The sequence below is a fragment of the Lactuca serriola genome, chromosome 6, assembly GCF_051521515.1.
Source record: "Lactuca serriola cultivar US96UC23 chromosome 6, Lser_US96UC23_V15, whole genome shotgun sequence".
Lineage (NCBI taxonomy): Eukaryota > Viridiplantae > Streptophyta > Magnoliopsida > Asterales > Asteraceae > Lactuca > Lactuca serriola.
Genome location: NC_136413.1, coordinates 73,976,148 through 73,989,649, shown reverse-complemented (window position 1 = coordinate 73,989,649; position 13,502 = coordinate 73,976,148). Strand labels below are relative to the sequence as shown.

The window sequence follows — 13,502 nt, the reverse complement described above, 5'->3', positions numbered from 1 at the left end:
GAAAAGTTAAATGGTAAGGACGTATATATGACCAAGGAAAGATTGAAGAATTGCTACATAATGTGTATTCACATTAATTAAATAGTAAGGGTGTATATATATATGAGCATTGAAATATTCAAAAACTACTACCTAAATAAGTGCATTCACATTGAACACATAGGTACATAGGCATATAGAGACGAATTTAACATTCGAAGTTGGAGAAAGTGAAATGTTATCCAATATATAATAAAATAGATTAGCTAGTGAAAAGATAATATATTAACTAGAACCCTATAGCTAAAAGTTACCCCAACATCGTCTAAATGGTACTACAACAATATGATCAACATTCAACATAAACCTAATTTTACCTTTTAATAAATGACATGACAAATATATCAATTATAATCTATAAACAAAGACGTCATGTCATCTTGACACAACTTGCTAAAATCTCAAATTGTTAGAAAAAAAAATGTTGAACATTTGCTCATCATACATCATTAAAGTTTTGTTTGTTAAATGAAATAAGTTTGCATTTGCTTTTGGTTATATAATTTATATCTTGTCATGTCTAAAACTAATATGCCTATGACGTATTTTATCATCTTTTATATATTTTTAATATTGTATTTAAAGTAAAATGTAAATCATATTATTTGATAATTTATACAAAAACCCTAACTTCTAGTTAGTTCAATTACTGCACTCCCTTATTTCTCTTTTTCTAATATAAACAAATATGTATGACTTTTAAGAAAGATGAATTTGGGAAAAAAAAAAAAACAATTTTCATGGGCCATGTATATTTTGTCAGCATATATATCGGGCCTGGGCCTTATATTGTATGGCTGTATACTAAATATAGTAAATACTGTTTTGGTGTATGGCTTATTGTTAGTTGGTTTGGGTCGGAAGATGAAAACTACACCGAAAAATGATGAATTCCGCCGGTGATTGTGATTGGTGAAGCAGTAGCAGGTAAAATAGAAATCAGCAATAAAAAGCCCCAATTCAAACCCACTATTGACGATATCAAACCTCGTCTCCGTGATCTGGTAATCTCTTTCTCAAACTTTTAAGTTTTTCTTCAAAACTTACTCCGTTTTCTGAAATTCTATGAAGTTTAACATGTGTACATTGGTTAATTGATGCTATGTAAGACTCTTAGTTTGATCTTTCTCTTTATATTTTATTTTCCATATATATTATAATTTTTATAGATCTAATCGTTTCGGATAAAGTTCAATTTTCTATAAACCAATGATTCTAAACTAGGTGTTGTTTTGTCATGATGTTTCTCTTAGATTTTAAGATCAGATCCAGTAATCGAGAAGGATGATTCTTAATGATATAAAAGAACTTGTGGTGTTGTCTATCTCCATCTTTTATAAACAAGAAAGAATGTCTCACTGGCCCTTTACTCCTTTTAGCTAGGGCCACCATCTTCAATTAGGATTGTCCCTCTTTCTATCTTTTTGAGTCAGCATTGCATTTTTTTACATTATTGAGTCAATGAGTGCATTCTTTTTACATTATTGTTTCAATCAGTGCATTTTTTTCTAAATCATACCTTCTTCACTTCCAATGAGATTTCCATATTCTAAAATGATAATATTATAATCAAATCTTTTTTTTGGATGTAATTTTACGAACAATTTAATTGTGAAATTACAAAAAAAACGTTCTACATATATTTTTATTAAATAAAATTACTCTGCTTTTGGTTAATAAGTAAAATATAATTATTGTAAGTAATTGTTGAGTTGTGCTGTCTTGTGTTCTTTTTTTTCTCGCATCAGTTAAATGTGTGTGTGTGTGTGCTAATCGGAGTCATAAACATTAATGTACATAAACTATAACTATACAAAAGAGGTTTCGAAAAATAAATTTATTAGGTTTAGATGAAATATTTCTTCTCAAATTTGTATTTTTCACGATGGTTGTTTTCATGCGTTTGAATTTGTTATAATGAGGAATGACTTAAAGAGCGATGAAAAATTGGTGATGGTTGCAAAACGCTTTATTCACTCATAAAACTAAAGGTGGGCACCTGAGCCCGGATGGGAGTACTACCATTACATAGTCATATCCATTCATGGACGGTTACTCTATTTGATTCCATCATTTTATTTTTTCAGAATTATATCACACAATTTGATGACCAAAAAATATCACAATATTGGAAAAGATATTTATACTAAATACAAATTACCAAGACTTGTAGTATTATTGTATCCCCCCCACAAAAAGGTCACCAGTATATATGAGGCCATCGGCTTTAAAGATTCATCTTCACATTGGCACTATATAAACCTTTGTAGGGGCATCTTCATAGTTCATATATACATCAAGACAAACAAAAAGCATCAAAATCTGCATTTACATCATGCATCCTTGTGTTTTAATAATTTTCTTACTTTTCTTGCTACGCCTTCAGAATACAACTGCGAACCAATTGGTGGTAGACGAAGGAGTAGGAGGGGGATATGATGATGGTGTTGTTAACAAGTGTTTGGATAAGGAGAGAGATGCTCTCCTTCAATTCAAAGAAAACCTTCAAGACCCTGATGGTAGTCTCTCTACGTGGAGAACTGAAGATGATGACTGCTGTGCATGGGAAGGAGTCATATGTGACGACCAAACAGGTCATCATGTCACAGGGCTTCATATTCCCTCTGCTGGTCTTGTAGGTGAAATTAGCCATTCATTGGTTAACTTAACCTACTTGAATCTTCTTGATCTTTCCTCCAATTCTTTTCATGGAACCATTCCTCCAGAGTTTGGAAACCTCACCAACTTGAAAGTGCTTAACCTTCGAGATATTGGAAACTGTAGAGTTGAAAATCTAGACTGGTTGTCTCATCTATCCCTCTTGGAGGCACTAGAAATGGAAGGGATTTCCCTTGCCAAAGCAAACCAGTGGGTAAATGTGATTTCGAATCTCCCAAAACTATCAGATTTAAGGTTAGATGGATGTGAGCTGTCACAGGTCATGTATCCATATTCTTCTTCATTTCTCAACTCTTCTTCATCTATTTCTTTCCTTTCTCTCAGAAACAACAATCTCACCTCATCCATGTATCGTTGGTTGCTCTCATTAACCAGCAATAGCCTTCATATTCTTGATCTCTCTGGGAACATGTTAGATGGGATACCCAAATTTCTTGGTAACCTCTGTAGTTTGGAAAGTTTTCATTTTAATAACAACCGTGCCGTTGTTAAATTTCCTGATTTTCTGAACAACTTGTCTGGATGCACATCACTTACATTGCAACAGTTGTCTGCTGAAACAAGCCAATTTACAGGGTCATTGCCTGATGACATTCAAAACTTTTCATCCCTAGAAGGTCTGTACCTATCAAATAATCACATAAATGGAACCATAAGCGAGAAATTTTGGGAACTACCCCTTCATGCTTTTGATGTTTCTCAAAATCATCTTAGTGGTGCTATCTCTGAAAACATTGGAAAGTCGAAGGCTTCTATTATAAATCTTTCAAAAAACCCACTCCAAGGAGTTCCTTCCACAGATCACATGTCAAACCAGTCTTCTGTAACGTATATAGATCTGAACTCTTGTAAGCTAGGGCCTCACTTCCCCAAATGGATTCAAATGCTGAAAAAACTTAACGAGCTTGATATTTCCAATACTAGTATTTCAGACACCGTTCCTCCAGAATTTTGGAACATTCATTTAAGCTCTTTGAATCTCTCTTCCAACAACATCAGTGGGGAAGTACCAGATTTATCATCGAGTTTTTTTGGCGCTCAAATGATAGATTTGAGTTCCAACAGCTTTAACGGTCCAATACCGCATCTTCCTTCCGGTTTGCAATTGTTAAATCTTTCCAGAAACAAATTCTCTGGAGGAATCTCCTTCTTATGTCAAATGGTTGATGGGTTGTTAAAATTTCTTGACCTCTCCCATAACACTCTAACAGGACAACTTCCAGACTGTTTGTGGCATTTCCAACATCTAACAGTTCTTAATCTAGGACACAACAGTCTATCTGGAAGGCTTCCTCCCTCTATTGGATCTTTGATAGAACTCGAAGCGTTATACTTATACAAGAACAACTTCTTTGGAGAATTGCCTTTGTCTCTAAAGAATTGCACGAGCTTAACCTCATTGAATTTGGGGGCTAACAAGTTTTCGGGTAATGTGCCTGTTTGGATTGGTGAAAACCTATCGGAGTTGTATGTTCTTACCCTAAGATCAAACAATTTCTTCGGAACCATCCCTTCAGAATTATGTCAGTTAGCAAATCTTCAAATTTTAGACTTTTCAAGGAACAATCTCCATGGAAGCATCCCTTCATGCTTGAATAATCTTACAAGAATGGCTCAAGTAGGATTCTTACCTCCACCAAACGTACATCCATATACATCTCAGTGGCATTGGGATCTCATTGATGAGGTGTATATCGACCATGCAATGATCGAGTGGCAAGGAGATGAGCGTGAATTCTATAGGAATCTGGGATTGTTGAAGAGCATTGACCTGTCAAGCAACAATTTAACAGGACATATCCCACATGAACTCACCAACCTTCATGAACTACTTGCCCTCAACTTGTCAAAGAACGCTCTACTTGGAGAGATTCCACAGCAACTTGGTGAGATGAAAAATCTTTTAGCTTTGGATTTATCTAGAAATAGTTTATCAGGAGGGATACCATCAAGCATGTCTCAGATGACTTCATTGTGTTACCTAGACGTGTCATATAATAAATTGTCAGGGAGAATCCCATCAAGCACTCAACTCCAGTCCTTTGAACCATCAAGATACGATGGAAACACAGAACTATGTGGACTTCCCCTTCCTAAAAAATGTCCAGGAGATGAAGAATCACAAGTTGGTAAAAGCGAGGGTGATGAGGAAGACATAGATGAGCTTGAGAGATGGTTCTATATTGGTGGGGGCACCGGTTTTGCGACAGGATTTTGGATAGCATGTGGCGCTCTACTTCTCAATCGTCGTGGGAGACGTGCGTTTTTTCAGTTTTATGATAACTTCAAAGATTGGGTTTATGTGAAGGTGGTGGTGTTCATTGCAATTTTGAAAAGGGTTAGACATACATAGTTTCTCATCTGATTTTTATTTTTAACTTATTTTCTAATATGTATATCATCTTGTATAGACCATTACTATTCTTTTTAAGGCTAGGATCATAGTATTGTAATTACTTGAATTAGTCTATCTTTAATTAATCTATTTTATTAGTTATTAATTTAGAAAAAAAATGATAAAGAAAAGTTTCATTACTATTGGGTTTTGTGCTGTTTTGTTTAACAAATATTGGGCCTATAAACATTGGGCCACACACCAGTAGACAACAAAAATATGTCGATGGTTACTGTCTAGCGTCCACTATGGCTGGCATCACCTCTTATGTCTTATTGTTTAATAATTTTGTAAAATTAAAGTGTGATTTCTGAAATGCATGAAAAATAATTTGTGCTTGTACATTATTTATTTGATGCTACGCGAGACTCATAGTTTGATTTTTCTCCTTCCTTTTGTTGTCCACATTATAATTTCTCTAGGTCCCATCGTTTCCGATAATGTTCAGTTAGCTATAAGAGACTGAATCCAATCTAGTTGTTTTCTTTAGATGCTTTTCTTAGATTTTAAGTTCAATCCGATGATAGAGAAGCTACCGGATTGAGAGAACTGTTAGTCAGTTCACACACTTTTTGGTAACAGGAAACTTTCATTATGGAATCGTTATCATCCCAATCACATAATATAATAAGTTATGATAATCTGTGGGTGGCTATTTTAAAATATTTTGTGTATGCAAAGTTAATTTGTTTAACATAGTGGCAAAGCTAGGGAGGGTCTAGAATGGAGTATCTCAACAAATTGGGTTCAAAACGTTCTTGCAAGAATATGGCGTATATGCAAGGAACACAAAGGAAAGACATTGATCGTGGGTGTGTATGTAGACGATCTCATTGTTACGGGTGACTGTAACAACAAAATAACACGATTCAAAGAACAAATAAACAGGAAATCTGAGATGAATGATCTGGGAAAACTCTCAAAATTGGTTAACTCTATACTGACCCGACCTGAGTTGCGATGGTAAGTAGATTCATGGAAAGACCCACACTTCAACATATGAAATCCATGAATACATCTTGAGGTATGTGAAAGGGACCATAGAGAGATGGTAATGGTGTTCTTAACAAGTGTTTGGATAACGATAGAGAGATGGTCACCTTCTATTCAAAGTTTCAAACTTGCAAATTTCCAATTTGCAAATCATAATGCAAAACAGAAGTTTTTGGCCCAACTCAACCCACTCACGTAAAAATTGCAAGTGCGAGCCCAAATGAATTTATCTCAATTCTCAAATGGGGTATCAACGAAAGTGTTCAAAGTTTTGGCACCAAAACGCTCATATCACTGTATCAGTGTAAATTCAAGTATTCAACCAAAAGATTCGAGGAAAGGATCATAGGAATGAGTTCGTATCATCCATTGATTAAGGTAAGTGGAAAACTATCGATTCCGTCTATGTTCATCCATCAAACTTCCTCGGAAGATGATCAGTAAATCCTCGATAAACCCTAATATGATATAGCGGAATATAAATAGAGTATAACCACAAGCTTTCCTGCAAACCAAACTTTAGACAGATAGAAGATTGTTGAAGTTGGCGTGCTTTCCAACTTTCAAAGACACAACTTTCATGAATGTGCTTAGTTCATGTGTTAGTGTACATGTAAATATCTAGGTGAAATGGGAGCTCATTATTTATATGCATAGAATTTCATATGGTATTGTGCAGTTGTTAGTGTACTCTTATTTAAGCTCATTGTTGATATAAATAGACTAAGTGTGTATCATTTTTGTCCTTAAAGTAAATTTCTTTCATGAAGAATGCTCTGTAAGAACAATATTAGACAATATTCTGGATATAGAGTGTATACAAGATAGCATGTACTAATGGAGGGAATGAGTGAGATTAGTTGGAAACATTGGATTAAAACACTTGTTGTCCTTTCCACAAATCACAAGGTTGAATAGTGCTACTCATGAGCTAATTACTAAACCGTTGTGAATATTTTTCTTTTGTTTTCAATGTGCTGGATTCAAAGAGAGACCATTTTTCACACTTGGAACCAGTGTAGGTGCTGATGACACTCTTCATAGAGCAAATGTTGACAAAAAAAAAAAACTGAGGGACCAGAGTTGAATTGTATCCTTGATGTTGTTCTTGAAAATTTCAAGCCCATTAAGAAGGGAGATAATATCTCTTTAAATCCAGAAGAATCCCAGACTCAAGATTCAATAAAAAGCAGAAAAGCATTTGGAGGTATGTTATCAATTCATTGCTTTTCTTTCTTTAATTTCATTATTCTTTGTTCCACTTATTCAAAACGTTAGCTAACAACTAAATCCCTTTTTAGACAATTTAAATTTAGGTGTTTTAATGATGACAAGGGTTGCTAGGAAAACCACCTGCTCCAAAGGGTTTAGTGATTCTGAGAGGTGAACCAAAGCCAAAGCAAACAAAACATCAGAAACAAGAAACCACTGCCTCTTTATAGTCACTGTAAGTATCACATCCGTAAAAAAACAAATTTTGACAACATGTATGAAATATTGTATTGCGAAATGCAAGAAATAGCAACTTACTTTCATTTTCTTTCTATTATAGCATTCTACTTTTACTTTTTTTTTCTTATTAAGGCATTGTATTTTCATTTTTTTCTTAGTACGACATTGTACTTTGAAAAATCGACCAATTTATATCAGTGAAAAATGCTTTGTATTTGAGGTTAGATTATTTGAAGTATGATTGTGTAATAGGCACAAATGAATGAAAGTGCCTTGTTGATTCTTGCATTAAGTAATGTAAGCAGTTTTGTTTTGACAAACAGATGTGGGTGGGAGTGAGTGGTGGGACAGTGGGTTTTAAATTTAAATGTGTGTGGGAGTGGGAGGGGATGAGGTCTGCCACTTTGGGTGGAATTGACTGGCATTAATCCAACAATCATTCCCTGATTCTCATTGTCAAACTCAAACCACTGAAATTGGATTCCACTCAGTTTAATAGTGTTCTGAATCCCTAAAAGCTACATCCTTTTTTGGATAATCGTATAACATCATATGTATAAACAAACATCTTAAGAGTAGTTTGACTAACGGTTAAGACATAACTTATGTTTGGTAATGAAAAAATCGAACGTACGGAATGGTTCATTCCGAATGAAAAAATAAATAAATAAATAAATAAATAAAAACTGTTTGTTTTGACCTATAGAATGGAATAGATAATTCAGGCGGTGATTGTAATTTGTGAAGCAATAGCAGGTATAAGAGAAATCAGCAATAAAACCCCCCAATTCAAGCAAACTATTGAGGATATCGAACTTCGTGTCGAAGATTATGTAGCCTCTTTCTCAAACTTAGTCCATTTTCCAAAATTCATTAAGTTAATTAACCTGTGTACATTTGTTAATTGATTCTATGTGAGACTGTTAGTTCGATTTTTCTCTTCATATTTTATTTTCCATTGTATAATTCTAATAGATCTCATTAATTGTTTCCGATAATATTCAGTTAGCAACAAATGATTAATGGATGTAAACTATTTGTTGTTTTTTCTTGATGTTTTTCTTAGATTTTAAGATCAGATCCAACAATTGAGAAGGATAATTTTTACGATGTAAAAAAAATTTTGTTGTCTCAATCTGTTTTAGTGCATTTCTTATGGTATAAGAAAGAAAGACATCTCAGGTCTCACTCACCCTTTTGTCCTTTAGGGCCACCATTGTCAATTAGAAGTCTTGTCCCTCTTTTTACATTATTGAGTCAGCATTGCATTATTTTTACAATATCGAGTCGCACTGCATTCTTCTTACATTATCAAGTCACAGTGCCTTCTTTTTACATGTTTGAATCAATTAGTGCCTTGTTTGCTAGCTACATATTCTTCACTTTCCATGGCATCGGATTTCCGTAATCTAAAATTATAATATTATTAATTAAATATCTTTTTTCGTTGTAATTTAACAAACTATCCAAATGTGAAAGCAAAAACTAAAAAAACTGTTTATAGATATTGTTATTAAATAAAATTACTCTACCATGCAACTCTTGTGTTCTTTATTTTTATCACATCAGTTAAATGTGTGTGTGTGGGTGTCGATCGTAAATTCATAATCATAAACATTAATGTATCACATTGGGCCAATTTAAATTTCAACATCTTCACTCATTAAAGTAACAGTGGGTATCTGGATTGTATACCCCACACAAATAGGTCATTAATTTGAGGCCAGTAGGCCATCCACTGTAATAATTCATCTTTGCAGTTGGCACTATATAAAACTTCATAGGGGCATCTTCATATATACATCAACACAAACAAAAATCACCAACATCTGCACTTACATCATGCATCCTTGTGTTTTTATAATTTTCTCACTTCTCTTGGCATGCCTGCAGAATACAACTGCCAACCAATTGGTAGCAGTGGAAGAAAGAGACGATAATAGTGTTCTCTCGAACAAGTGTTTGGATAAGGAGAGAGATGCTCTCCTTCAATTCAAAGCAAACCTTCAAGACCCTGATGGTAGTCTCTCTACGTGGAGACCTGAAGATGATGACTGTTGTACATGGGAAGGAGTCACGTGTGACAACCAAACAGGCCATCATGTCACGGAGCTTGATATTAGTTTGTTTAGTCTTGAAGGTGAGATTAGCCACTCATTGGTTAACTTAAGCTACATGAATCATCTTGATCTTTCGGGAAATTCTTTTCATGGAACAATTCCCACCTTCATTGGTTCCATGATTCTATTGAGTTACCTTGACCTTGGTCAAAATAATCTTAATGGAACCATTCCCACTTTCATTGGTTCCATGACTCTATTAAGGCACCTTGACCTTGGCCACAATAATCTTAATGGAACCATTCCCAACTTCATTGGTTCCTTGACTTTATTGAGGTTCCTTGACCTTCGTTACAATAATCTTAACGGAGCTATTCCCAAGTCCATTGGTTCCTTGACCCAATTAAGGCACCTTGACCTTTCCCATAACTCTCTTTATGGAACCATTCCACCACAGTTTGGAAATCTCACCAACCTGCAAGAGCTTTTTCTTGCTCTTGTTGGAAGATGTAGAGTTGAAAACATAGAGTGGCTGTCTCATCTCTCTCATTTGGAGGTACTTGAAATGGATGAGATTTCCTTAGCCAAAGCAAACCATTGGGTGAATGTAATTTCGAGTCTCCGGAAGCTATCATATATAAGGTTGGAGGGATGTGAGCTGTCACAGGTGATGTATCCATATTCTTCTTCATTTCTCAACTCTTCTTCATCTATTGAATCCCTTTTTCTTGGAAACAACAATCTGACCTCATCCATGTATCGTTGGTTGTTCCCCTTAACAAGCAATAAGCTTCGTTTTCTTTATCTCTATGGCAACATGTTAGATAGGATACCCAAATATATTGGTAACCTCTGTAGTTTGGAACGTTTGTACTTCTATAACAACTCAGCTGCTGTAAAATTTCCTGATTTTCTGAACAACTTGTCTGGATGCACATTGCTAACATTTCAAGACTTGTCTATTCGAAGAAGCCAATTTACAGGGTCATTGCCTGATGACATCCAGAACTTTTCATCCCTATCATATCTGGACCTAGCAGATAATCAAATAAATGGAACCATAAGCAAGAACTTGTGGGAACTACCCTGGCTTGAAAAGATTGATGTTTCTCAAAATCATTTTTCTGGTGCCATCTCTGAAAACATTGGAAAGTCGAAGGCTCTTTATATAAATCTTTCAAAAAACCCACTCCAAGGAGTTCATTCCATAGATCATATGTCAAAACTTTCTTATGTAGAGCATATTGATCTGAGCTCTTGCAAATTAGGCCCTCACTTCCCCAAATGGATTCAAAAGCTAGAAAGACTTACCCGTCTTGATATTTCCAACACTAGAATCTCAGACACAGTTCCTCCAGAATTTTGGAACATGCAATTACTCTTTTTGAATCTCTCTTCTAATAACATCAGTGGGGAAGTACCAGATTTATCAGCAAGTTTTTTCGGCACTCAAATGATAGATTTGAGTTCAAATAGCTTTAACGGTCCAATACCGCATCTTCCTTCCAGTTTGACATCATTAAATCTTTCCAGAAACAAATTCTCTGGAGGAATCTCATTCTTATGCCAAATTGTCGATGGGTTACTGGAATTTCTTGACATCTCCCATAACTCTCTAACCGGACAACTTCCAGACTGTTTGTGGCATTTCAATCAACTGAAAGTTCTTAATCTAGGAGACAACAGTCTATTTGGAAAGCTTCCTATATCTGTTGGATCTTTGATCAATCTTGAGGTGTTGTATTTATACAAGAACAACTTCTCTGGACAATTGCCTTTGTCTCTAAAGAATTGTACAAAGTTAAACTTCTTCGATTTGGGGACAAACAGATTTTTTGGTAATGTGCCTGTTTGGATTGGGGAAAATTTATCGGCGTTGTATGTTCTTATCCTAAGATCAAACAACTTCTACGGAACCATACCTTTACAATTATGTAAATTACCAAATCTTCAAATTTTAGACTTTTCAAGGAACAATCTCCACGGAAGCATCCCTTCATGTTTGAATAATCTCACAAGAATGGCTCAAGAAGGATTCTTAGCGCCACCAAACGTGCATCCCTATACAAGTACATTTGGAAGCTTTTCAAATTTTATTCTTCCATATCCCACTGAAGAGGAGTATGTTGACCATGCAATGATCGAGTGGCAAGGAGATGAGCGTGAATTCACCCGTAATTTGGGATTGTTAAAGAGTATTGACTTGTCAAGCAACAATCTAACAGGACATATCCCATATGAACTCACCAATCTTCATGAACTGCTTGCTCTGAACTTGTCAAGGAATGCTCTACTTGGAGAGATTCCACAACAAGTTGGTGAGATGAAAAAACTTTTAGCTTTGGATTTATCTAGAAATAGTTTATCAGGAGGGATACCATCAAGCATGTCTCAAATGACTTCATTGTGTTACCTAAACATATCATCTAATAACTTGTCTGGGAGAATCCCAACTAGCACACAACTCCAGTCCTTTCAACCTTCAAGCTACGATGGAAATGCAGGATTGTGTGGACCTCCCCTTTCCAGAAAATGTCCAGGAGATGAAGACTTACAAGTTAGTAAAAGCGACGGTGATGAGGAAGACACAGAGGAATTGTGGGGATGGTTCTATATTGGTGGGGCCACTGGTTTTGCTACTGGATTTTGGATAGCATGCGGCACTCTACTTCTCAACCGTCATGGGAGACGTGCATTTTTTCACTTTTATGATAGCTTCAGAGATTGGGTTTATCTAGAGGTGGTGTTGTTCATTGCACAATTGCGGAGGATTGCATGTATGTAGTTGTCTATATTTAACTCTTCTTTCTTGTTTTGTATGTTACATTTATCAAAGTATCATTAAAAGTTATCAAGTACACAAGTCCCCATTTTTGCGATGCAATCGAGCCGTGCACGTCCTTTATTATGAGAAAACCTGAAACATTTAAAACAGAAATCGTAAACACAAAGCGTAGTAAGTTCCCCAAAATACTACACACAACACATCACAAATAAACAACTATGGGTTATCAGCAACCCTAGGGACTATCAACAGTCCCATTGCGCAAACAGCACGCCCAGTGGGTTATCAACAACCCTCGAGACTATCAGTAGTTTCAGTGGGCAAACAGCATGCCCGGTGGGTTAATAACAACCCTGGAGACTATCAGCAGTCTCAGTACAAGTATCACATATCACAATAATAACAACTAGACCCAACTGGTCATCACAAATATGTCTATTCTACCATACAGGCTAATGCAAACATACAGGTGTCACAAAGACAACTAGCATCCTACATACACAATTTAGTGAGTTGGCATTGGTGCCTTCCACTTAAAAGCACCGGGAGAAGACTCACCTGAATTTAAGAACTTTAAAATACTATGATACGATCCCTTTGCTGCATTGTTTGCACCCGTGAATCGACTGACACCAGAACTAGATGAAATCTTAATTAATAATCTAAAACCCTCAAGTTTGACCCAAGGTCAAACTTGATCAAAAAGTTAACGGTTAACAAAATTCAATGTCAACAAGTCAACTTCAGGCTGAGTACACCCACTGTACTCATCTCGTACGCATGGCTTACTCACTATCCAGGGACGGGACTCCTCATGAGGACACGTAACGTACTCGGCCAAAAGGCACTCTTCCATTAAGTGCTTAATCTCTTAAGCCCTTTTATCCAACCCATAGATTTAGTCCCATAACATCATTCTAAGTCACAAAGCTTCCACCTTTATGACTTTTCTTGTCTAGAAAAGGTCCAAAAGCCAAAACCTACTTATTATTCCATGAAGACATCATGATACTTTCATGGAAGGAATAGAAGGATAAAGATCACATTTTTATGGATCCTAAAATACCCATAACTAGATTATAACCCGCGTTAAACGTGG

The 13,502-nt window shown here is 35.6% G+C and overlaps 2 protein-coding genes across 2 annotated transcripts; both read left to right on the top strand.

Annotated features, from left to right (window-relative positions):
- The first annotated feature begins 1,714 nt into the window (after window positions 1–1,714).
- On the top strand, window positions 1,715–5,253 carry LOC145059123 (receptor-like protein EIX1). Its single transcript, XM_079006980.1, has one exon. It carries the CDS (start codon window positions 2,375–2,377, stop codon window positions 5,069–5,071), a length of 2,697 nt encoding a protein of 898 aa, XP_078863106.1. The 5' UTR covers window positions 1,715–2,374; the 3' UTR covers window positions 5,072–5,253.
- A 4,120-nt stretch (window positions 5,254–9,373) lies between these two features.
- On the top strand, window positions 9,374–12,502 carry LOC145059122 (receptor-like protein EIX1). Its single transcript, XM_079006978.1, has one exon. It carries the CDS (start codon window positions 9,401–9,403, stop codon window positions 12,401–12,403), a length of 3,003 nt encoding a protein of 1,000 aa, XP_078863104.1. The 5' UTR covers window positions 9,374–9,400; the 3' UTR covers window positions 12,404–12,502.
- Window positions 12,503–13,502: the final 1,000 nt, after the last annotated feature.